Source organism: Salmo salar, chromosome 29, assembly GCF_965601325.2.
Source record: "Salmo salar chromosome 29, fSalSal1, whole genome shotgun sequence".
Taxonomy (NCBI): Eukaryota; Metazoa; Chordata; class Actinopteri; order Salmoniformes; family Salmonidae; genus Salmo; species Salmo salar.
This window is the reverse complement of record NC_138319.1, coordinates 27,532,466-27,558,034: the sequence shown is the minus strand read 5'-3', so window position 1 is coordinate 27,558,034 and position 25,569 is coordinate 27,532,466. Positions and strand designations below refer to the sequence as shown.

General features: G+C 44.3%; 1 protein-coding gene across 3 annotated transcripts in view; it reads right to left on the bottom strand.

The window, feature by feature from the left end:
* The window catches only part of LOC106590443 (phospholipid-transporting ATPase IB), a 126,820-nt gene that overhangs the window by 22,813 nt on the left and 78,438 nt on the right, over positions 1-25,569 (bottom strand). For all 3 annotated transcript variants that reach the window (XM_014181490.3, XM_014181492.3, XM_045710739.2), the window contains 7 exons: positions 14,145-14,328; positions 13,690-13,800; positions 6,300-6,374; positions 5,582-5,704; positions 4,903-4,981; positions 2,955-3,016; positions 2,319-2,375 (listed from right to left, as the gene is read on the bottom strand). In XM_014181490.3, coding sequence (XP_014036965.2) covers positions 2,319-2,375; positions 2,955-3,016; positions 4,903-4,981; positions 5,582-5,704; positions 6,300-6,374; positions 13,690-13,800; positions 14,145-14,328 — 691 coding nt within the window. The remainder of the gene's footprint in view (positions 1-2,318; positions 2,376-2,954; positions 3,017-4,902; positions 4,982-5,581; positions 5,705-6,299; positions 6,375-13,689; positions 13,801-14,144; positions 14,329-25,569) is intronic.

Sequence of the window (25,569 nt, the reverse complement as noted above, 5' to 3'; positions counted from 1 at the left end):
ACTGTGTGTATGTACAGTATATAGGGGGTGCTGTCTCTCTATACTAGAGTATACCCCACACTGTCAGCTGTCAGTCTGTAGGCTACCATCCATCTGTAGGCTGCCATCCATCTGCAGGCTACCATACATCTGCAGGCTACCATCCATCTGCAGGCTACCTTCCATCTGCAGGCTACCATCCATCTGCAGGCTACCTTCCATCTGCAGGCTACCTTCCATCTGCAGGCTACCATCCATCTGTAGGCTACCATCCATCTGCAGGCTACCTTCCATCTGCAGGCTACCATCCATCTGCAGGCTACCATCCATCTGTAGGCTACCATCCATCTGCAGGCTACCTTCCATCTGCAGGCTACCTTGCATGTGCTACTATATAGTCGTGGACAAAAGTTTTGAGAATGACAAATATTAATTTCCACAAAGTTTGCTGCTTCAGTGTCTTTAGATATTTTTGTCAGATGTTACTATGGAATACTGAAGTACAATTACAAGCATTTCACAAGTGTCAAAGGCTTTTATTGACAATTACATGAAGTTGATGCAAAGAGTCAATATTTGCAGTGTTGACCCTTCTTTTTCAAGACCTCTGCAATCCACCCTGGCATGCTGTCAATTAACTTCTGGGCCACATCCTGACTGATGGCAGCCCATTCTTGCATAATCAATGCTTGGAGTTTGTCAGAATGTGTGGGTTTTTGTTTGTCCACCCGCCTCTTGAGGATTGACCACAAGTTCTCAATGGAATTAAGGTCTGGGGAGCTTCCTGGCCATGGACCCAAAATATTGATGTTTTGTTCCCGGAGGCACTTAGTTATCACTTTTGCCTTATGGCAAGGTGCTCCATCATGCTGGAAAAGGCATTGTTTGTCACCAAACTGTTCCTGGATGGTTGGGAGAAGTTGCTCTTGGAGGATGTGTTGGTACCATTCTTTATTCATGGCTGTGCTCTTAGGCAAAATTGTGAGTGAGCCCACTCCCTTGGCTGAGAAGCAACCCCACACATGAATGGTCTCAGGATGCTTTACTGTTGGCATGACACAGGACTGATGGTAGCGCTCACCTTGTCTTCTCCGGACAAGCTTTTTTCCGGATGCCCCAAACAATCTGAAAGGGGATTCATCAGAGAAAAGGACTTTACCCCAATCCTCAGCAGTCCAATCCATGTACCTATTGCAGAATATCAGTCTGTCCCTGTTATTTTTCCTGGAGAGAAGTGGCTTCTTTGCTGCCCTTGACACCAGGCCATCCTCCAAAAGTCTTCACCTCACTGTGCGTGCAGATGCACTCACTCCTGCCTGCTGCCATTCCTGAGCAAGCTCTGTACTGGTGGTGCCCCAATCCCACAGCTGAATCAACTTTAGGAGACGGTCCTGGCGTTTGCTGGACTTTCTTGGGCACCCTGAAGCCTTCTTCACAACAATTGAACCGCTCTCCTTGAAGTTCTTGATGATCCGATAAATGGTTGATTTAGGTACAATCTTACTGGAAGCAATATCCTTGCCTGTGAAGCCCTTTTTGTGCAAAGCAATGATGATGGCATGTGTTTCCTTGCAAGTAACCATGGTTGACAGAGAAAGAACAATGATTCCAAGCACCACCCTCCTTTTGAAGCTTCCAGTCTGTTATTCGAACTCAATCAGCATGACAGAGTGATCTCCAGCCTTGTCCTCGTCAACACTCACACCTATGTTAACGAGAGAATCACTGACATAATGTCAGCTAGTCCTTTTGTGGCAGGGCTGAAATGCAGTGGAAATGTTTTGGGGGGATTCAGCTCATTTGCATGGCAAAGAGGGACTTTGCAATTAATTGCAATTCATCTGATCACTCTTCATAACATTCTGGAGTATATGCAAAATGCCATCATACAAACTGAGGCAGCAGACTTTGTGAAAATTAATATTTGTGTCATTCTCAGAACTTTTGGTCACGACTGTACATTACCAGTCAAAAGTTTGGACACACCTACATATTCAAGTATTTTTTTTAATTTGTAATTTTTTTTACTATTTTCTACATTGTATAATAATAGTGAAGACATCAAAACTATGAAAACATGAATTATGCAGTAACCAAAAAAAGTGTTAAACAAATCAAAGTATATTTCATGTTTTAGATTCTTCAAAGTAGCCACCCTTTGCCTTGACAGCTTTGCACACTCTTGGCATTCTCTCAACCAGCTTCACCTGGAACGAGTAGGTGTGTCCAAACTTTTGACTGGTTCTGTATGTCACCATGGTACATCTAAGCAGTCTATAGGAGTAGTGCAGTGGGAGTAGTGCAGTGGAAGGAAATCATTATGGTAAAACAGACTGTACCCTGGTCCAGGCAGTGGTTTCCATACCAGCTTTCAAACACACTGTTACCACCACATACTGCAGAGAGAAGAGAGGAGAGAGGAGAGGGAGAGGGAGAAAGAATGATGGAGAGGGAGAGAGAAAATGAGGGAGGGTGAGAGAGAGAGAATGCAGGAGAGAGAATGAGGGGGAGAAAGAGAGAATGAGGGAGAAAGAGAGGTGGGGTTAGTTCACAAACGACACCAGAGATTATAAATATCCATAATGATACTGTAAACAATACCTGTTAAAACACTCAAAGTATAACCGCTGCTCTCAGCCATCTAAACACTCACTAACAAATAAGCAACAGACACACACCGTGCTGAATTTAAGGAACAGAGTGATAGAGAGAGGAGGAGGGAGAGAGAGGACACTGTAGATGAATGGAGCGATTGCTAAGGACACTGTAGACTGACTGCAGTCCCATGAGAACACTTCATTACTTCTGTAATGGCCAGTCTAGCATCTCTGTAGCAGGATCCAAGAAGTGGAACACACACACACACACACACACACACCCTGGGCTTTGCATTAGTAGGATAAGTCCATGTTTTTGTTCAGAGTATCAGCACCAACACAGACACTGTGAGGGGATGTAGAGGGGCATGTGCTTACCGTGTACACCATGTTCCCCACAAACAGGTAGTCAGTACCATGACCGTTGTTGAAAGGACTGTCTGGGGAGAACACACACACACAGTGAAATATTTACTAGAAGATGTACAGTTGAAGTCGGAGGTTGACATACACCTTAGCCAAATACATTTAAACTCAGTTTTTCACAATTCCTGACATTTAATCCTAGTAAAAATGCTCTGTCTTAGCATTGCCTTTATTTTAAGAATGTGAAATGTCAGAATAATAGTAGAGAGAATGATTTATTTCAGCTTTTATTTCTTTCATCATATTCCCAGTCAGAAGTTTACATACACCAATTAATATTTGGTAGCATTGCCTTTAAATTGTTTAACTTGAGTGAAACGTTTCGGGTACCCTTCCACAAGCGTCCCACAATAAGTTGGGTGAATTTTGGCCCATTCCTCCTGACAGCTGGTGTAACTGAGTCAGGTTTGTAGGCCTCCTTGCTCGCACACGCTTTTTCAGTTCTGCCCACACATTTTCTATAGGATTGAGGTCAGGGCTTTGTCATGGCCACTCCAATACCTTGACTTTGTTGTCCTTAAGCCATTTTGCCACAACTTTGGAAGTATGCTTGGGGTCATTGTCCATTTGAAAGACCCATTTGCGACCAAGGTTTAACTTCCTGACTGATGTCTTGAAATGTTGCTTCAATATATCCAGATAATTTTCATGCCTCATGATGCCATCTATTTTGTGAAGTGCACCAGTCCCTCCTACAGCAATGCACCCCCACAACATGATGCTGCCACCCCTGTGCTTCACGGTTGGGATAGTGTTCTTCGGCTTGCAAGCCTCCCCCTTTCTCCTCCAAACATAATGATGGTCATTATGGCCAAACAGTTCTATTTTTGTTTCATCAGAACAGAGGACATTTCTCCGAAAAGTACAATCTTTGTCCCCATGTGCAGTTGCAAACCGTAGTCTGGCTTTTTTATGGCAGTTTTGGAGCAGTGGCTTCTTCCTTGCTGAGTGGCCTTTCAGGTTATGTCGATATAGGACTTGTTTTACTGTGGATATAGATACTTTTGTACCCGTTTCCTACAGTATCTTCACAAGGTCCTTTGCTGTTGTTCTGGGATTGATTTGCACTTTTCGCACCAAAGTACGTTCATCTCTAGGAGACAGAATGCATCTCCTTCCTGAGCGGTATGACGTCTGTGTGGTTCCATGGTGTTTATACTTGCGTACTATTGTTTGTGCAGATGAACGTGGTACCTTCTGGCGTTTGGAAATTTCTCCCAAAGATGAACCAGACTTGTGGAGGTCTACAATTTTTTTCAGAGGTCTTGGCTGATTTCTTTTGATTTTCCCATGATGTCAAGCAAAGACGCACTGAGTTTGAAGGTAGGCCTTGAAATACATCCACAGGTATACCTCCAATTGACTCAAATTATGTCAATTAGCCTATCAGAAGCTTCTAAATCCTTGACATCATTTTCTGGAATTTTCCAAGCTGTTTAAAGGCACAGTCAACTTAGTGTATGTAAACTTCTGACCCACTGGAAATGTGATACAGTAAATTATAAGTGAAATAATCTGTCTGTAAACAATTGTTGGAAAAATTACTTGTGTCATGCACAAAGTAGATGTCCTAACCAAAATGCCAAAACTACAGTTTATTAACAAGAAATTTGTGGAGTGGTTGAAAAACGAGTTTTAATGACTCCAACCTAAGTGTATGTAAACTTCCAACTTCAACTGTACATACACTTAATTACTGAATGTACAGTTACTTTAAGATGAATAGTGCACAGGTGAGAGTGAGTCTAGCAGAGTGCACGTGTGCAGTGAATGTGTCTAGCAGAGTGCACGTGTGCAGTGAATGTGTCTAGCAGAGTGCACGTGTGCAGTGAGTGTGTCTAGCAGAGTGCACGTGTGTGAGTGAGTGTGTCTAGCAGAGTGTGTCGGGACCACTACTTACCATGTTTTAGAACTTTGAGTGGAATCCAGAAGAGAATAATGGAATGGATCAGAGCATTTATACAGTGACCCCAAAACACCTGAGAGAGAGGGATGGAGAGAGAATGAAAGAGCGAGAACAAGAGAATGAAAGAGAGCGAGAGAAGGAGAGAGAGAATAAGAGAGATGGATGGAGAGAGAATGAAAGAGAAAGAGCGAATGAAAGAGAAAGAAAGAAATTTGACGAACTGACTTTTTGGAAAGGTGGCATCCAATGACGGTGCCACATTAAAAGTCACTGTGCTCTTCAGTGAGGCCATTCTACTGCCAATGTTTGTCTATGGAGATTGCATGGCTGTGTGCTAGATTTTATACACCTGTCAGCAACGGATGTGGCAGGAATACCCAAATCCACTAATTTGAAGTGTTGTCCACCTACTTTAGTATATATAGTGTAGCTTTATTTCAGATGATGCAATAAATGTTTTTATAGGCCTACAACTTGTGAAACTCTAAATTAAACTCGAACTCTGTCTAAACTCAAATTGTTTCATTCATAGTGTTCAATGTTCAAAAACGTTCCATATGTTTGTCCATTAATAATTATGGCAGTGTTTGTGTGCACAGTATTTCAATATGATTGAAAATGTAAAGAAGTGGTTTGTGCGTGTGTGTGTTTGTTTGTTTGGGAGTGTGTGTACCTTTGTGTTGAACCCCTCAGCATTCTGGGTTATGCTGTATAGCTGGGGGAAGCGGAGCATGTTCTGCTGACTGCACGGCCGGTCAAAGATACCCAGAGTGAAGGGAGGCAGTGCTGTGAAGATCTGACACACACACCACACACACACACACACACACACACAGTACAAAGTAAAACACCCAAACAAACACTATTATCGATTGACTTTCAGAAATTCAGACTTACTCCGTTGGCTGTTTTATCGGTCGCACAATCACAGTGACACATTCAGCACAACAATCACAGTGACACAATCAGCACAACAATCACAGTGACACATTCAGCACAACAATCACAGTGACACATTCAGCACAACAATCACAGTGACACAATCAGCACAACAATCACAGTGACACATTCAGCACAACAATCACAGTGACACATTCAGCACAACAATCACAGTGACACATTCAGCACAACAATCACAGTGACACAATCAGCAGTAATTCCACCACTTCCAAACAGCTCACACAGAGTAGAGACAAGGAAAAAGAGGGAGAGTGAAAGAGAGAGGGAGGGAGGGAGAGATTGAAAGAGAGGGAGGGAGGGAAGGAAGGAGACAGGGAAAGGGTGGGAGAGGGAGAAAGGGATAATATATATATAGAACGTTGGGGAGTAAAGGACAGATAAAGAAAGAGTGAGACAGAGAAATGGACAGTATGCATAAAGTGGACACTCACCACGTTGTAGAGGCCTATACACCAGCGTTCAAACAGGATCTGTCCAGAGAAGCCGTTCACAAAGGCAAACCACAGCTGGACAAGAGAGGGATGATATAGGATGAGTGAAACAAGGGAGCATGGAATAAATTGATTAACAGGGATAGATAGAGGATAACCATGTAGCCCTTGTGCATACATTGCCTTCAGAAAGTATTCAATTCTCTTCACTTTTCCCACATTTTGTTGTGTTACCGCCTGAATTTAAAATAGATTAAATTTAGATTTTGTGTCACTGGCCTACACACAATACCCCATACTGTCAAAGTGGAATAAAGTATTTAAAAATGTTTACAAATTAATAAAAAAATATAAGCTGAGTCAATAAGTATTCAACCCCTTTGTTATGGCAAGCCTACATAAGTTCAGGAGTAAAAATGTGCTTAACAAGTCACATAATAAGTTGCATGGACTCACTGTGTGCAAAAAAAAAGTGTTTAACATGATTTTTGAATGACTACCTCATCTCTGTACCCCACACATAAAATGATCTGTAAGGTCCCTTAGTCGAGTAGTGAATTTCAAACACAGATTCAACCACAAAGACCAGGGAGGTTTTCCAATGTCTCTCAAAGAAGGGCATCTATTGGTAGATGGGTAAAAATAAAAAATGGCCGTGATAGGAGAAAACTGAGGATGGATCAACAATTAATGCCCAAATAACATGCAAAACAGGCAACAGGCAACAAAAAAACAAACAGGTGGCTAAATAGGTGGGGCTCAAAACAGTTGACTGGTCGCCACTGATTACAAGCATACCCATAACATGATGCAGCCACCACTATGCTTGAAAATATGAAGAGTGGTACTCAGTAATGTGTTGTATTGGATTTCCCACAAAGATAACACTTTGTATTCAGGACAAAAAGTGAATTGCTTTGCCACATTTTTTTTTATTGCCTTGTTGCAAACACATCAGTTTGCAAATCCAATTTGTAAGTCGCTCTGGATAAGAGCGTCTGCTAAATGACGTAAATGTAAAATGCAAAGAATGTAAATAATAAAGCCGCATACAACCTTTTTTAGCTTATTGAGTAAGGCAGCTCCAAAATGCAGGTGTTTCAGCCTAGCACAGTGCTTTCTGTGGTGGAGGGGCAGCCAGCGGAAAATACGGAGCGTAGGGGTTGGTAACGTTCTCTAGTTGCGGCGTGATTGGCTCAGTGTTCTGTCAGTAATGGTGACACTACGTCACCGCAAAATCTACAGGTAGAGCTAAAAAATTTGCTGTCATAGAGTTACAGTAGAAGTGCCCATCCAAGAAGACTCAAGGTCATTGGTTAGAGATAAAATGACATCAAATCACGTTATATCTACAGTAGCTTTGATTGATCATACTTTCAAAATCTTAGCAAGCAAGCTAGCAGTCATCATCATGAATCAAGTCGACAATCTACTGGCAAATCCTTTTCAATACTTGTCATAAGATAAATACTGAAGAGAAATTATAGATAAAACGTATCGGTGCTAATCGGCTATCATTTACATTTCAGTCATTTAGCAGACGCTCTTATCCAGAGCGACTTACAGTAGTGAATACATACATTTCATGCATTTTTTTTGGTACTATTGGACATAAACATTACACAAGTTGGAAATCGCAAATACAACAATAAGTGGTTTGGAAAGAATGAGTGGCTAACTGCAAGCAATGGTTTAAGGGTCTCATTCAACATCGGCCATGCTGTCAATCCAGCATGACTTATGCCGCGCTCAAAACAACTTGAAACTCGGAAATCTCAGACTTCAGTGAGTTCAAGACAACTGGGAACTCGGAAAAGAATGAGCTCCGACCGGGAAAACAAGTTTTGAACGGTCATCGAATTGAGAATTGCAAGTCGGGAACTCAGGCCTATTTCTAGAGCTCCGACCTGAAGATCACTGACGTCATCATGATTCAACCTTGTTTTTTTCCCCAGTTTCCCAATTGTCTTGAAAGCACCATAAATCCAGAGAATGCCAGACTTTGACGACAAAGTTTGATGACAAAATTTGCCCATGAAGTACTGCCGCACCATCTTCCTGTTCAAGTGAGCACAGCACAACAAGGTGAGTCCAAAAATGTCTTGTATGCTGCTGCATAAATTATGTAATATGCCAGGGAGATATGTATACTGTAGCTAAGAAAGTAATACTTAGTGTATTAGCTGTTAGTAGCCCATGTGCCTCACCATAATAATTTGGTCTTTTTACACCTCTTAATTTTGCCTACTGTTCTGACTTGGTGGTGCACATGTAGCCTATAACCTCTTTTAGAGAAACGTAATTATCGAATATTGGAAGAACTTCCATTGTCTGCTTATATGCCCCCTTCATTTATCCTACGGTTCTGACTTGGTGTACAGGGAGAACACTGTAAGAACGGCCCATGTTCTGAATTTTGTCTGTGTACATTTCAAAAGTGCTGAACAAATAGTTATATTGACTATGTCCCTCCTAGCTCGCTCAGGCAATCGAAATTACGGATTGCCTCCGCCCTTATGCCATAGTTTGTACAACTCAATTGTCAGTAGAAAGCAAGTCAGCCATATCAGCTATGTATTTTTAAAAGGCAGTAAATGAGGCCGAATGTTTCGCTGCCAGACAAGGCTCCGCTGATAGCCAGGTGTAGCTGTGGTAAGGTATTAGCACTGCTGTTGGGACTCTACTGTTGGGACAGCTTTATGTAACAGTTTGTGGGCACCGTTTGTCACCGTTATAGTGCAATTAATGTATTGTTTAGTGTTGTGTAGTGGTTTTGCTGGCATGCATCTAAAAAAAAACAATTTTGAGTGAGCCCCAGCAAGACTTACATGCTAAAATCGCCACTGCTTGTAAACTAAATGTCGCTAAGCAAAGGCAAAATCCTAGAGGAAAACCTGGTTCAGTCTGCTTTCCATCAGAAACTGGGAAATGAATTCACCTTTCAGCAGGACAATAACCTAAAACACAAAGCCAAATATATACTGGAGTTGCTTACCAAGAAGACAGTGAATGTTCCTGAGGGTTACAGTTTCAACTTAAATCTGCTTGAAAATCTAAGGCAAAACTTGAAAATGGCTGTCTAGCAATTTTGAAAAGAATAATAGACAAATATTGTACAATCCAGGTGTGCAAAGCTCGTAGAGACTTACCCAGAAAAACTCACAGCTGTAGTCGCTGCCAAAGGTGATTGTATTGACTCAGGGGTGTGAACACTTCTATAAATTCAATATTTTATCGATCGATCGATAGATAGGAGACACACACACACACACACACACACACACACACACACACACACACAGTCAAATGTTTGGATACACCTACTCATTCAAGGTTTTTCTTTATTTTTACTATTTTATACATTGTAGAATAATAGTAAAGACATCAAAACTTTAAAATAACACATATGGAATCATGTAGTAACCCAAAAAAAGTGTTCAAACAAATCAAAATATATTTTATATTTGAGATTCTTCAAAGTAGCCACCCTTTGCCTTGATAACAGCTTCGCACACTCTTGGCATTCTCTCAACCAGCTTCACCTGGAATACTTTTCCAACAGTCTTGAAGGAGTTCCCACATATGCTGAGTACTTGTTGGTTGCTTTTCCTTCACTCTGCGGTCCATCCCAAACCATCTCAATTGGGTTGAGGTCGGGTGATTGTGGAGGTCAGGTCATCTGATGCAGCACTACATCACTCTCCTTCTTGGTCAAATAGCCCTTACACAACCTGTAGGTGTGTTTGCGGTTATTATCCTGTTAAAAAAACCAAAATGATAGTCCCAGTAAGCGCAAACCAGAATGCTGTGGTAGCCATGCTGGTTAATTGTGCCATGAATTCAAAATAAATCACAGTCATGTCTTAAATAAATGGACTGTCGTTTCTCTTTGTTTATTTGAGCTGTTCTTGTCATAATATGGACTTGATATTTTACCAAATAGGGCAATATTTTGTATACCATCCCTACCTTGTCACAACACAATTGATTGGCTCAAATGCATTAAGAAAGAAAGAAATTCCACAAAATAACTTTTAACAAGGCACACCTGTTAATTGAAATGCATTCCAGGTGACTACCTCATGAAGCTGGTTGAGAGAATGCCAAGAGTTTGCAAAGTTCTCATCAAGGCAAAGGGTGGCTACTTTGAAGAATCTCAAATATAAAATATATTTAGATTTGTTTAACACTTTTTTGATTACTACATGAATGATGGGCGTGTCCAAACTTTTGACTGGTACTATATATGTATCTTTTTTGTATTTAACCCCCTTTTTTCTCCCAATTTCAATTACGATCTTATCTCATTGCTGCAACTCCCCAACGGGATCGAAAGAGGCGAAGATCGGGTCATGTGTCCTCCTAAATATGACTTGCCACACCGAGTTCCTTAACACCTGTCCGCTTAACCCGGAAGCCAGCTGCACCAATGTGACGGAGGAAACACCGTTCAACTGAAGACCAGAGTCAGCCTGCAGGCGCCCGGCCTGCCACAAGGAGTCACTAGAGCGCGATGAGCCAAGTAAAGCACCCCCGGCCAAATCCTCCCCTAACCCGGACGATGCTGGACCAATTGTGCGCCGCCCTATGGTTGTGCGCCGCCCTACACAGCCTGGAATCGAACCCGGGTCTGTAGTGACACCTCAAGCACGGCGATGCAGTACCTCAGTCCGCTGCACCACTCGGGAGGCCCCTGTATTTGATTTGTAATAAATCTGCAACAATTTCTAGAAAAATGTTTTCACTTTGTCATTATGTGTGTAGATGGGTGAGAGAGAAGAAATATACTGCTCAAAAAAATAAAGGGAACACTAAAATAACACATCCTAGATCTGAATGAATGAAATAATCTTATTAAATACTTTTTTCTTTACATAGTTGAATGTGCTGACAACAAAATCACACAAAAATAATCAATGGAAATCCAATTTATCAACCCATGGAGGTCTGGATTTGGAGTCACACTCAAAATTAAAGTGGAAAACCACACTACAGGCTGATCCAACTTTGATGTAATGTCCTTAAAACAAGTCAAAAAGAGGCTCAGTAGTGTGTGTGGCCTCCACGTGCCTGTGTGACCTCACTACAACGCCTGGGCATGCTCCTGATGAGGTGGCGGATGGTCTCCTGAGGGATCTCCTCCCAGACCTGGACTAAAGCATCCGCCAACTTCTGGACAGTCTGTGGTGTAACGTGGCGTTGCTGGATGGAGCGAGACATGATGTCCCAGATGTGCTCAATTGGATTCAGGTCTGGGGAACGGGCGGGCCAGTCCATAGCATCAATGCCTTCCTCTTGCAGGAACTGCTGACACACTCCAGCCACATGAGGTCTAGCATTGTCTTGCATTAGGAGGAACCCAGGGCCAACCGCACCAGCATATGGTCTCACAAGGGGTCTGAGGATCTCATCTCGGTACCTAATGGCAGTCAGGCTACCTCTGGCGAGCACATGGAGGGCTGTGCGGCCCCCCAAAGAAATGCCACCCCACACCATGACTGACCCACCGCCAAACCGGTCATGCTGGAGGATGTTGCAGGCAAAAGAACGTTCTCCACGGCGTCTCCAGACTCTGTCACGTCTGTCACGTGCTCAGTGTGAACATGCTTTCATCTGTGAAGAGCACAGGGCGCCAGTGGCGAATTTGCCAATCTTGTTGTTCTCTGGCAAATGCCAAACGTCCTGCACGGTGTTGGGCTGTAAGCACAACCCCCACCTGTGGACGTCTGGCCCTCATACCACCCTCATGGAGTCTGTTTCTAACCGTTTGAGCAGACACATGCACATTTGTGGCCTGCTGGAGGTCATTTTGCAGGGCTCTGGCAGTGCTCCTCCTGCTCCTCCTTGCACAAAGGCGGAGGTAGCGGTCCTGCTGCTGGGTTGTTGCACTCCTACGGCCTCCTCCACGCCTCCTGATGTACTGGCCTGTCTCCTGGCAGCGCCTCCATGCTCTGGACACTACGCTGACAGACACAGCAAACCTTCTTGCCACAGCTCGCATTGATGTGCCATCCTGGATGAGCTGCACTACCTGAGCCACTTGTGTGGGTTGTAGACTCCGTCTCATGCTACCACTAGAGTGAAAGCACCGCCAGCATTCAAAAGTGACCAAAACATCAGCCAGGAAGCATAGGAACTGAGAAGTGGTCTGTGGTCACCACCTGCAGAACCACTCCTTTATTGGGGGTGTCTTGCTAATTGCCTATAATTTCCACCTGGTGTCTGTTCCATTTGCACAACAACATGTGAAATGTATTGTCAATCAGTGTTGCTTCCTAACTGGACAGTTTAATTTCACAGAAGTGTGATTGACTTGAAGTTACATTGTGTTGTTTAAGTGTTCCCTTTATTTTTTTGAGCAGTGTATATTGAATCCATTTTGAATTCAGGCTGTAACACAACAAAATGTGGAATAAGTCAATGGGTATGAATACTTTCTGAAGGCAATGCAGATTACAGATCTAGGATCAGTTCACACTACCCAATGCTAAAGGTATCTACAAAAACATCCATCCATACAGAGACAGACTGATCAGAGTGTGGTGAGGTTCCTGGAGCATACAGTGGAGCGCCCGCCTGCTCTGTCAACCCACCCCCCCCCCCCAACAACACACACCACTCTGTATCTCTGCTTTGTGGACAGAGACTGTCTATGTCCCTTGACCTACAGATCTGTGTGATAATCACACATCCTTAGCCCTGAGGGAGAGGGACATTGTGGTAGAAGGTAGAGGGTCTGCACCTGCTGGCATCCTTCATGTTAGACAGAGAAGGCGGCACAGCTGACAAATCACCCTCCAAAATGCCCCTGACCCATCACACACACACAGTCCCTGACCGACCATGTGTGTGTGTGTGTGTGTGTGTGTGTGTGTGACAGAAAGCAGACACCAGAGGAGCACCTCATCCGTCATTGTCAAACATTTCGACAAACAGCTGCAAAATGTCTCTGTTAATATGTGTGTGTGCGTGTGTGTGTGTGTGTGTGTGTTGTGTGTGTGTGTGTGTGAGAGAGAGAAAAGGGATTGGTCTAAGGAGGGAAAGGGAGTTAGTCTCTCTCCAAATGGGTCCAGCTTCTACTAATGTAAAACATTGTTTTAAATAGTAATACATCTTCAAAACATTACTGGACGGCATTTATAAGGTACAGTCTATATGTGGGAGGGGTGATGGGGAGGTGAGGGTTGAAGGGTGGGAGAGGTGAGGGTTGAAGGATGGGAGAGGTGAGGGTTGAAGGTTGAGAGAGGGAGGGAGGGAGGGAGGGAGGGAGGGAGGGAGGGAGGGAGGGAGGGAGGGAGGGAGGGAGGGAGGGAGGGAGGGAGGGAGGGTTGAAGGGTGAGCGAGGTGAGGGTTAAGGGGTGGGACGGTGAGGGGGAGGGGTGTGTCTTACCTCTATGATGTAGAGCACCACATTCTTATAGAAACAGTAGAGGATACACTTAGTGACACGGTTATAACTCCACGCCCCATGGACCAGCAACAGCTTCTCCAGGTAGGAAAACTAGGACCAGTCAGAGGGGGAGGGGGAGAGAGATACAGGGATACACGGTTATAACTCCACACCCCATGGACCAGCAACAGCTTCTCCAGGTAGGAAAACTAGCAACAGAAAGGGGAGTGATGAGGGGGGGGGGTGAGTGAGTGAGAGAGAGAGAGAGGGGGGGCGGGTGAGACAAAGAGATAAGCAGTAGTAGACACCTGAGGGGTAAAGACAGATAAACAGAGAGAGAGATTCCTCTTGCTCTCACTGAATACTTCAACTAGCTTCTCCCACTCCCCTCCTCCCTTTCCCCCCCTCTTCCGTTCTCTACTTAGTGTGTGTCTGTGTGTGTGTGTGTGTGTTACCTGTGCGATGGAGTAGTCAGAGGAGTTGGTTGCCTGCATGCCCTCGTTGCCACTGATGCCAACCCCTACATGGGCAGTCTGGATCATACCCACGTCGTTGGCCCCATCTCCTATGGCCAGAGTGATGGCCTTCACATGCTTCTTCACCATGTCCACTATCTCAGACTTCTGGAGGGGAGACACCCTGGAGAGAGAGAGAGCGAGACCAGTTAGAAAAAAGTTATAACAACATCAACGACCAAAAGTAAAAGATGTCTGGAGTCTGGAAAAAACAGACAGGGTAAAATACAACCAGAAAAAAAAAATGTTTTATTTGGATAAAGTTGGATTTTTCGGCAGGGACATATACAGGATACTACCCTCCACAACAAAACATTCACTCCAAATCAAAACTCCAAACCTACAACCTGATTTTGGAAAACATTTCCTGGAAGGATTCCATTCCTAGGATTCCTCCTACTACTAAGATTCTTATTTCCAAGCTATACAGCAAAAGCTCTGGCAAACAAACAGAAACCTGAAAACACCATCCAACCTGGAACTGAGTGAGTAGTGTTTAGACTTTTAAAGTCAAGAAGAAAAATACATTACAACTACATATTTTACTTTATAAGGACTGAATACTAAGACAGAACATATCTGACTGCAACTTCAATTAGCACTGAGGTGTGAAGTGAGAGGTGTCAAATCCCTTGAGCCCAACAATGGCAGGAGAGTCTCACAGCCTCCCCCACCCAAATGCAGAGGCCTTTGAAGCCCCCTCCCACTGTTCAGAGGTCATTACAATACAGTAACCTCAATGTAAAAAATGCAAAGGCATGAAAATAATACCAATAAGCTCCTTATTGAAAATCTGACTATTATAACAATGGGAACATAAGCAACTTAATCTTCCACACAGACCATCCCCTGGCATGGCGCAGTGCTATATTAACACACTACCCCTCTATAAAGGGGGGGGGGGGGCTGGGTGTTAGCGATGGGTGGAAACTCAGGATACTAGACAACGAGGATTCTGAGTCAGCCAATGTCAACTTGTACAAGTCTGGAACAGTAATGGTACAGGGAAACCCCAAACAGTTTCAGCTGGACTGTCACCTAATCCAAGAGAGCTCAGCAGGATAAGCTCTCTCTTGAGAAAGATACCCCCACCCTGAGAGTGTCAGACCAGACCTCTTCATTATACAACCCCACAGACGAGCAACACCAAGCGGAAAGTCAATATCCCAGCCCAGAGTACTACTCCCTGATTGAAGTGAATGATGCATTCACCCAGCTGGAGGTAAGGCAGGTTGAGCTGGAACAGCAAGTGAACACATGCCAGTCAGCATAAAAAAAATTGTCCAGCTCAACAACACCCATCAACCAGACCCCAAGAGCTGGAGGTGGAGAGAGACATATCTGCACTCTGGACTGTGGTGAGACAACATCAATAGGAGATTAATCAGGAGAAGAACAGAGCACTAGAGGAGAGGATCAGAGTGCTGGAGGAGAGGGTGAGGGGGATGGCGTGTGACAGAGAACAACCCATTTGAGAGCTGGCCAAGCCCGCAGAGAAGCCAGCAGAACAGCCAACCTCCGCCCCTGACCAAAGCCTTGACACCACAGCAGAACAGTCCACCCCAGACCCTGACCATAGCCTCAACATCACAGCAGGACAGACAAATGAAGAAGCCCAAGTCCAGGGTATCCCACCCCCTCTGAGCAGCCCCCCCTGTCAGCCACCCTGATAGCCCTCCAGATCCCCCCCACACCCACTGAGGACATACACAAGCCACTGATTGTACTCCTAATGGACACAAACAGTCTCTAAACTCTGGTGTCCAAACACCCTGCATGCCCTATACCTTCAGTCTGAAGACCAACTAGGGTCACCCAGCCACATAATAATAGACACAGGCACAAAAACCACCTGAGAGCACAGCAGGAAACGGTGGCCACAGCACTCAAGGGAGTGATTGAAAAAGCTTATTCTACATTCCCCAACGCACAAGTGGTTATCTCCACCTTTCTACCATGAAAAGACTTCCACCCTGCTACCATACAGCGCGTAAACGCAAGTATTTCCCGTGACTGTGCCTCAAAACCAAATGTTTACCTGGCCCACCACTCCACCCTGACCAGGTCCATCTATACAAGGCAGCAGTGCCCACCTTCGCCCGGACCCTAAAGGACATTGCCCTCAACCGCAGCCCCAACACCTCACACAGGAGCAACAGATCAACAGATACCCCGCCCAGACCAGCGAGACACTCTCCCAGACCTGCCAGGACCCCCCCCCCCCAGACCTACACATAGAGGACCCACATCCAGACCACAGCACCACCAGCCACATCCACACCCCCCCCCCCCCAAGTCAAACATGCCCACACCCCATTTAGGCCCCCTCAGATCAGACCTACGCCACTCCTGCCCACCCCATGCACCCCACTCTGGCAAAGAGGGCCTCAACATGAAAGTCACACATACGCCCAGGCCATGAACAGGCAAACAGACCCAACCCCCATTCTAACACTAGCCCAAGCCAATGGCATATACCAGATTCTCAGCAGGCTCTGCTCACACTTACTGGTCTGAGGCCAAACCACACGACTAACAAAATTGGACACTTTATGGTACACAAAGCCTTCACTATTTCAGCCTGGAATATCCAAGGCCCGTGGCCATCTGCCTTTGACCTAAAGAGCAGCAACCTGGACTTGGAAAGGAAATGATCTCATCAGAGAAAAATGGCCTCCTGTGTGCTACCTATATCCCCCCACTAGAATCCCCATACTTTAATGAAGACAGCTTCTCCATCCTAGAGGGGGAGATCAATCATTTCCAGGCCCAGGGACATGTACTAGTTTGAGGCGACCTAAATGCCAGAACTGGACGAGAACCTGACACCCTCAGCACACAGGGGGACAAACACCTACCTGGAGGTGACAGCACTCCCTGCCTCATATGCACCCCTAGACACAACTATGACAACATAACCAACAAAAACTGGTCACAACTCCTGCAGCTCTGTCACACGCTGGGTATGTACATAGTCAAATGTATGCTTCGAGGGGACTCCTACAGTAGGTACACCTACAGCTCATCTCTTGGCAGTAGTACTGTAGACTACTTTATCACTGACCTCAACCCAGAGTCTCTCAGAGGATTGTCAGTCAGCCCACTGACACCCCTATCAGATCACAGCAAAATCACAGTCTACTTGAACAGAGCAATACTCAATCATGAGGCATTAAAGCCAAAGGAACTGAATTATATAAAGAAATGCTATAGATGGAAGGAAAGTAGTGTGGAAACCTACCAAAAACCAATTAGGCAACAACAAATTCAATCCCTTTTAGAACAACTTCCTGGACAAAACGTTCCACTGTAACAGTGAAGGTGTAAACTTGGCAGTAGAAAACATAAACAGTATATTTAACCTCTCAGCTTCCCTATCAAATCTAAAAATGTCAAACAGAAAACCAAAGAAAATTAACAAATGAGAAATGGTTTAATGAAGAATGCAAAAACCTAAGAAAGAAATTGAGAAACCTATCCAACCAAAAACACAGAGACCCAGAAAACCTGAGTCTACACCTTCACTATGGTGAATCACTTAAACAATACAGAAATACACTACGGAAAAAGAAGGAACAGCACGTCTGAAATCAGCTCAATGTAATTGAAGAGTCCGTAGACTCTAACCACTTCTGGGAAAACTGCAAAACACTAAACAAACAAGAGTTATCTATCCAAAACGGAGATGTATGGGTAAACTACTTCTCCAATCTTGTTGTACCAATAACAAAGAACAAAGAACAAACAGCAAAAACATATACATGATCCAATACAGATCTTAGAATCAACTATTAAAGACTACCAGAACCCACTGGATTCTCCAATTACCTTGAATGTACGAAAGGACAAAATACAAACCCTCCAACCCAAAAAGGCCTGTGGGTTGATGGTATCCTCAATGAAATGACGAAAATATACAGACAACAAATTCCAATTGGCTATACTTAAACTCTAACATCATCCTCAGCTCTGGCATCTTCCCCAATATTTAGAACCAAGGACTGATCACCCCAATCCACAAAGGTGGAGACAAATTTGACCCCAATAACTTCCGTATGTTATGCATCAACAGCAACCTTGGGAAAATCATCTGCATTATCATTAACAGCGGACTCGTACATTTCCTCAGTGAAAACAATGTACTGAGCAAATGTCAAATTGGCTTTTTACCAAATTACCATACGACAGAACACCCTGCACACCCTAATAGACAAACAAACAAAAAGGCAGTCTTCTCATGCTTTTTTGATTTCAAAAAGATAAGACTCAATTTGAGGGTCTGCTATACAAATTGATGAAAAGTGGTGTTGGGGGAAAAAACATACAACATTATAATATCCATGTACACAAACAACAAGTGTGCGGTTAAAATTGGCAAAAAACACACACATTTCTTTCCACAGTGCCGTGGGATGAGACAGGGATGCAGCTTAAGCCCCACCCTCTTCAACATATATATTGTATTGAATACTCAGGGAGAACAAGGTGTAGATTCATGCACAGAGCGCGGCAGGTGTTTATTTCGCCTTGGTCATACACAGGTAGGCAAACAGGCAGGTGAATCAAAACTAGGACTATAACTGGTTCTCACAAATGAGCTAGGAACAGGCTTAGTAGAGTCAAAACGAACAATCCCTCACAAAGGCACAAACAGAATGAACTGAACTAAATAAGGAGCAGATGAGACCAGGTGAGTAACTAACACAGGTGAAATCAATGAACAAAAATGAAAGACAGGGCTACGTTCAAGAACACAACGAAACAGAAGACAAGGTTGACTAAGAAAATAAATACAGAACCGTCCATATATCAATGAATTGTCGAGGGCACTAGAGCAGTCTGCAGCACCTGGCCTCACCCTACAAGAATCTGAAGTCAAATGTCTACTGTTTGCTGATGATGTGGTGCTTCTGTCCCCAACCAACGATGGCCTACAGCAGCACCTACAGCTGAAGGTTGGAGTCATTAAAACTCGTTTATCAATGACCATATTAGAGATTACACAGACCCACAAAGAATTTGTAAACAAACCCAATTTTGATAAACTCCCATATCTATGGGGTGAAATGCCACACTGTGCAGTCACAGCAGCATGATTTGTAACCTGTTGTCACAAGAAAGGGGCAACCAGTGAAGAACAAACACCATTGTAAACTCATATTTATGTTTATTTATTTTCACTTTTGTACTATAACTATTTGTACATATGACATTTGAAATGACTTTATTATTTTGGAACTTTTGTGAGTGTTATGTTTAATGTACATTTTTATTGTTTATTTCACTTTTGTTTATTGCCAAATCAAGTGAAGTAGATAATGTTAACACAGCAAGAGAGCGAGAGATCTAGTCTCTGAGACCAGGCTGACTGTTGAGTCACTCTGTCACGCACACAGACCGACAGACACACCTCAGAGAGCAGAGGCGCAGCTCGTCTATCAACATCGACTTCTCCAGCCAAATCTCTCTGAAGGTTTCCCCTCGGAAATTGTGTGTGTGTGTGAGAATGCTAAGTGGACCACCCAGCTCTGCAGTTTCAGCTTGACCGGGCCATGGTCTTGCTTAGAACACACAGAGCATCTTTTTGACTCATTGGCTGTCCCCTGGCCTGCCGTGTGTGTGTGTGTGTGTGTGTGTGTGTGTGTGTGTGTGTGTGTGTGAGAGAGATAGATAGAGATAGAGAGGTTACATGCTGGTGTAGAGATTTGCTCCATACCCACCCAGGCCTGCTCCCTCTTATCCCAGAAAGACTGTTCCTTGTTGGGGCGTTAAATCACTGTGGGTCCTGGTCTGACTACAGGCCTACAAAACGGACATACAGATAGTAATAGGAGCCATGTCTTCCACAGGCATACTGTCTGTTATACACGCACACACACAAACAGTCTGAATTTCCCTAGTCCCTTTCCCCTGGGCTCCTCATCTCATTGTCTGTGTGGAGACAGAACTGGTTTAGGAGACAGACAGACAGACAGACAGACAGAGAGGGTTACTGGTTAAGAGGGTGAGTACCTCAATCAGCTATCATAATGACTGAACAACTACATAAATCAATTAGTGGGAAGCGGTTCCCCTAAACCAGGCTTTCCCAAACTCGGTCCTGGACCCCCCCTGGGTCTCCTCCTGGTTTTTGTCCTAGCACTACACAGCTGATTCCAGTAATCAAAGCTTGATGAGGAGTTGGTTATTTGAATCAGCTGTGTAGTGCTAGGGCGAAAACTCAACTTGCACCCAAGTCGGGCCCCAGGACCGAGTTTGGGAAAACCTACCCTAAACCACTGATGCAGGGTCCGAGATATTTCTATCCATGTAACGGTTCAGGTTAGGAGCTGGGGCAGTCAAATCTAATCCTAGATCTTTGGTTAATGCAAACTTTTACCTTGGGAATTGGCTCTAAATGGAAGCCATTTTGGTTATTTTAAGCACGGCAGTGATTCATGGTTTCCTTCTACCTGATGGAAACCACAAAACAAAAACCTCATGAGTTTGTGTGTGAAGTCTTACTGTTACGCTGCCAACTCTTCCTGCATCTCCTTTCATTTGCTCTCCCTCTTCAACTCGTACCCACTTGTCTTTTCCAATAATTATCATCTTTATGCGTTTTGTAATTGATGTTGTTGTTAGTTCTCTCTCTCAATTCAAAGGGGATTTATTAGCATGGTCTCTTTCAATTACGATGGGTATTATTAGCATGGGAAACATGTTTACATTGCCAACGCAACTGAAATAATAAACAATAAACAAAGGTGATGAGAAACAAACAGTGTCAACAAAAACATTCCAAAATCTACAGTAATCATTGCACTCATACAGGTTTCAAAGGGATTAAAACGTTTCAAATGTTATATTATCAGCCACGTACAGTGTTTGAACAATATGCAAATAGTTGTAGTACGAATAATAGGGGAAGATGAGGAAACAGATGAATATGGGTGGTATTTACAATGTTGTGTTCCACTGGTTGCCCTTTTCTCATGGTAACGGGCCACACATCTTGCTGCTGTGATTGCACATTGCGGTATTTCGCCTAACAGATATGGGAGTTTATCAATGTTTGATTTGTTTTCAAATTCTTTATGGGTCTGTGTGATCTGTGGGAAATATGTCTCTCTCTCTCTCAATTCAATTTAAATTTAAGGGCATATTTGGCATGGGAAACACATGTTAAACATTGCCAAATCAAGTGAAGTAGATAATAAACAAAAGTGAAATAAACAATAAAATGCAACAGTAAACATTACACTCACAAAAGTTCCAAAAAGAATAAAGACATACAATGGTGTTTGTTCTTCACTAGTTGACCTTTTCTTGTGGCAACAGGTCACAAATCTTGCTGCTGTGATGGCAGGCTGTGGTATTTCACCCAGTAGATATGGGAGTTTATCAAAATTGGGTTTGTTTTCATTGTGGGTCTGTGTAATCTGAGGGAAATATGTGTCTCTAATATGGTCATACAGGAGGTTAGGAAGTGCAGCTCAGTTTCCACCTCATTTTGTGTGCAGTGTGCACATAGACCTGGCTCTCAAGAGAAGACCGGCTGTGTACGACAGCCTTTCTCAATAGCAAGGCTATGCTCAACGAGTCTGTACATTGTCAAAGCTTTCCTTAAGTTTGGGTCAGTCACAGTGGTCAGGTATTCTGCCAGTGTGTACTCTCTGTTTAGGGCCAAATAACATTCTATTTTGCTCAGTTTTTTTTGTTAATTCTTTCCAATGTGTCAAGTAATTATATTTTTGTTTTGTCATGATTTGGTTGGGTCTAATTGTGTTGCTGTCCTGGGGCTCTGTGGGGTCTGTTTGTGTTTGTGAACAGAGCCCCAGGACCAGCTTGCTTAAGAGGACTCTTCTCCAGGTTCATCTCTCTGTAGGTGATGGCTTTGTTATGGAAGGTTTGGGAATCGCTTCCTTTTAGTTGGTTGTAGAATTTAACAGCTCTTTTCTGGATTTTGATAATTAGCGGGTACCGGCCTAATTCTGCTCTGCATGCATTATTTGGTATTTTACGTTGGACACGGAGGATATTTTTGCAGAATTCTGCATGTAGAGTCTCAATTTGGTGTTTGTCCCATTTTATGAATTCTTGGTTGGTGAGCAGACCCCAAACCTCACAACCATAAAGGGCAATGGGTTCTATTACTGATTCAAGTATTTTTTGCCAGATCCTAATTGGTATGTCACATTTTATGTTCCTTTAGATGGCGTAGAAGGCCCTTCTTGCCTTGTCTCTCAGATCGTTCACAGCTTTGTGGAAGTTACCTGTGGCACTGATGTTTAGGCCGAGGTATGTATTGTTTTTTTGTGTGCTCTAGGGCGACGGTGCCTAAATGGAATTTGTATTTGTGGTCCTGGCAACTGGACCTTTTTTGGAACACCATTATTTTTATCTTACTGAGATTTACTGTCAGGGCCCAGGTCTGACAGAATCTGTGCAGAAGATCTGGGTGCTTGTCACGATCGTCGTAATGAGCGGACCAAGGCCCAGTGTGAGTTTAGTTCTACATATTTTTAATCTCCGTGAAACAAACAAAACAATAAAGAAACAACGAAACGTGAAGTCATGACGTGCACACAGGCAACTAAACACAAACAATATCCCACAAAACACAGGTGAGGAAATGGCTACCTAAATATGATCCCCAATCAGAGGCAACGATAAACAGCTGCCTCTAATTGGGAACCATATTAGCACCAACGTAGAAATAGACATACTAGAACACCCACTAGTCACACCCTGACCTACTACACCATAGAGAACCAAGGGCTCTCTATGGTCAGGGCGTGACAGTACCCCCCCAAAAATGCAGACTCCGGCCGCAAAATCTGAAACCAAATGGGGATGGTAGGGGGGGTGATTAGTGTCGGTGGCGGCTCCGGTGCAGGTCGTAGCCCCGCCCAGACCCCGGATCCGGCCACCGCGCCGGGCTGAATGCCGTGCCTGGACATCGACACAAAGGAAGACTCCTGCCATGGAGCTGGGTTGGATGCCGTGCCTGGACTGGGCACCAGCGCAAAGGAGGACTCCGGCCCTGGAGCTGGGTTGGATGCCATGCCTGGACTGGGCATCGGCGCAGAGGAAGGCTCCCGCCTTGGAGCTGGACTGGACACCGTGCCTGGAAGCTCCGGACCGTGGACCGTCGCAGGAGGTTCCAGACCGTGGACCGTCGCAGGAGGTTCCGGACCGTGGACCGTCGCTGGAGGTTCCGGACCGTGGCTGGAGGTTCCGGACCGTGGACCGTCGCCGGAAGCTCTGGACTGTGGACCGTCGCCGGAAGCTCTGGACTGTGGACCGTCGCCGGAAGCTCTGGACTGTGGACCGTCGCCGGAAGCTCTGGACTGTGGACCGTCGCCGGAAGCTCTGGACTGTGGATGCGCACTGGAGGCCTAGTGCGTGGAGCCGGTACAGGTGGCACCGGACTGGTGACACGCACTTCAGGGCGAGTGCGAGGAGCAGGCACAGGACGTACCGGACTGGGGACACGCACTTCAGGGCGAGTGCGAGGAGCAGGCACAGGACGTACCGGACTGGGGACACAGGTTGCACCAGACTGCTAACCGGATCCTCTGGTCGGATGTTGAGCAGAACACACTTGCACAACATCTCTCTCTCTCTCTCTCTCTCCCAACTTCTCCATTGCCTCCCTGACAGTCTCTGGCTCTTTCCGCGACTCAGCCGAGTATATGGATTCTTCAATTACATTAAGCTGATTTTTGACGTGCTGTTCCTTCTTTTTCCGTACTGTATTTCTGTATTGTTTAAGTGATTCAACATAGTGAAGGCGTAGGCTCAGGTTTTCTGGGTCTATATGTTTTTGGACAGAAAGGTTTCTCAATTTCTTTCTTAGGATTTTGCATTCTTCATCAAAACATTTGTCATTATTGTTCATTTTCTTCGGTTTTCTGTTTGACATTTTTAGATTTGATAGGGAAGCTGAGAGGTTAAATATACTGTTTAGGTTTTCTACTGCCAAGTTTACACCTTCACTATTACAGTGGAACGTTTTGTCCAAAAAGTTGTAATTGGTTTTTGGTAGGTTTCCACACTACTTTCCTTCCATCTATAGCATTTCTTTATATTATTCAGTTCCTTTGGCTTTGATGCCTCATGATTGAGTATTGCTCTGTTCAAGTAGACTGATTTTGCTGTGATCTGATAGGGGTGTCAGTGGGCTGACTGACAATCCTCTGAGAGACTCTGGGTTGAGGTCAGTGAAAAAGTATTCTACAGTACTACTGACAAGAGATGAGCAATATGTGTACCTACTGTAGGAGTCCCCTCGAAGCCTACCATTGACTATGTACATACCCAGTGTGCGACAGAGCTGCAGGAGTTCTGACCAGTTTTTGTTGGTAATGTTGTCGTAATTGTGCCTAGGGGGGCATATGGGGGAGGGAATGCTGTCACCTCCAGGCAGGTGTTTGTCCCCCTGTGTGCTGAGGGTGTCAGGTTCTTGTCCGGTTCTGGCATTTAGGTCGCCACAGACTAGTACATGTCCCTGGGCCTGGTAATGATTGATTTCCCCCTTCAGGATGGAGAAGCTGTCTTCATTAAAGTGTGGGGGGATATAGGTAGCACACAGATATAGATCTCTCTCTCCTCTTCGCTCTCTTCTCTTCTCTCTCACTGATAAACGATAGCCCAGCGGAGATGATACAACAGCCATAACATACACACAAACAGCAGGAGAGGATCACAGCCACCTCTACCATGAGAGGGCCGGGGGGGAGCAGGAAGAAAACAGAGGAACAAAAAGAGGGGAGGGAGGAATGGAGCTATTTTGTAAGGCCTTGGAGACCTGAGTCCGGATATGGCTTTTATGCTAGGGAGAGTCAATTACTTCCCTCCACACACACACACACACACACACACACACACAACTGTCACAGTTGTTTGACGTGGAAACATGACTAAAAAAGGGAATGAAAATATTCTAGGAGACTTTAAGAGTACATTGTATGAATGAAGGGACAGATGGAGGCAGTATATATATATATATATATATCCACAGTGAGGGAAAAAAGTATTTGATTCCCTGCTGATTTTGTACGTTTGCCCACTGACAAAGAAATTATCAGTCTATAATTTTAATGGTAGGTTTATTTGAACAGTGAGAGACAGAATAACAACAACAAAAAATCCAGAAAAACGCATGTCAAAAATGTTATAAATTGATTTGCATTTTAATGAGGGAAAAAAGTATTTGACTCTGCAAAACATGACTTAGTACTTGGTGGCAAAACCCTTGTTGGCAATCACAGAGGTCAGACGTTTCTTGTAGTTGGCCACCAGGTTTGCACACATCTCAGGAGGGATTTTGTCCCACTCCTCTTTGCAGATCTTCTCCAAGTAATTAAGGTTTCGAGGCTGA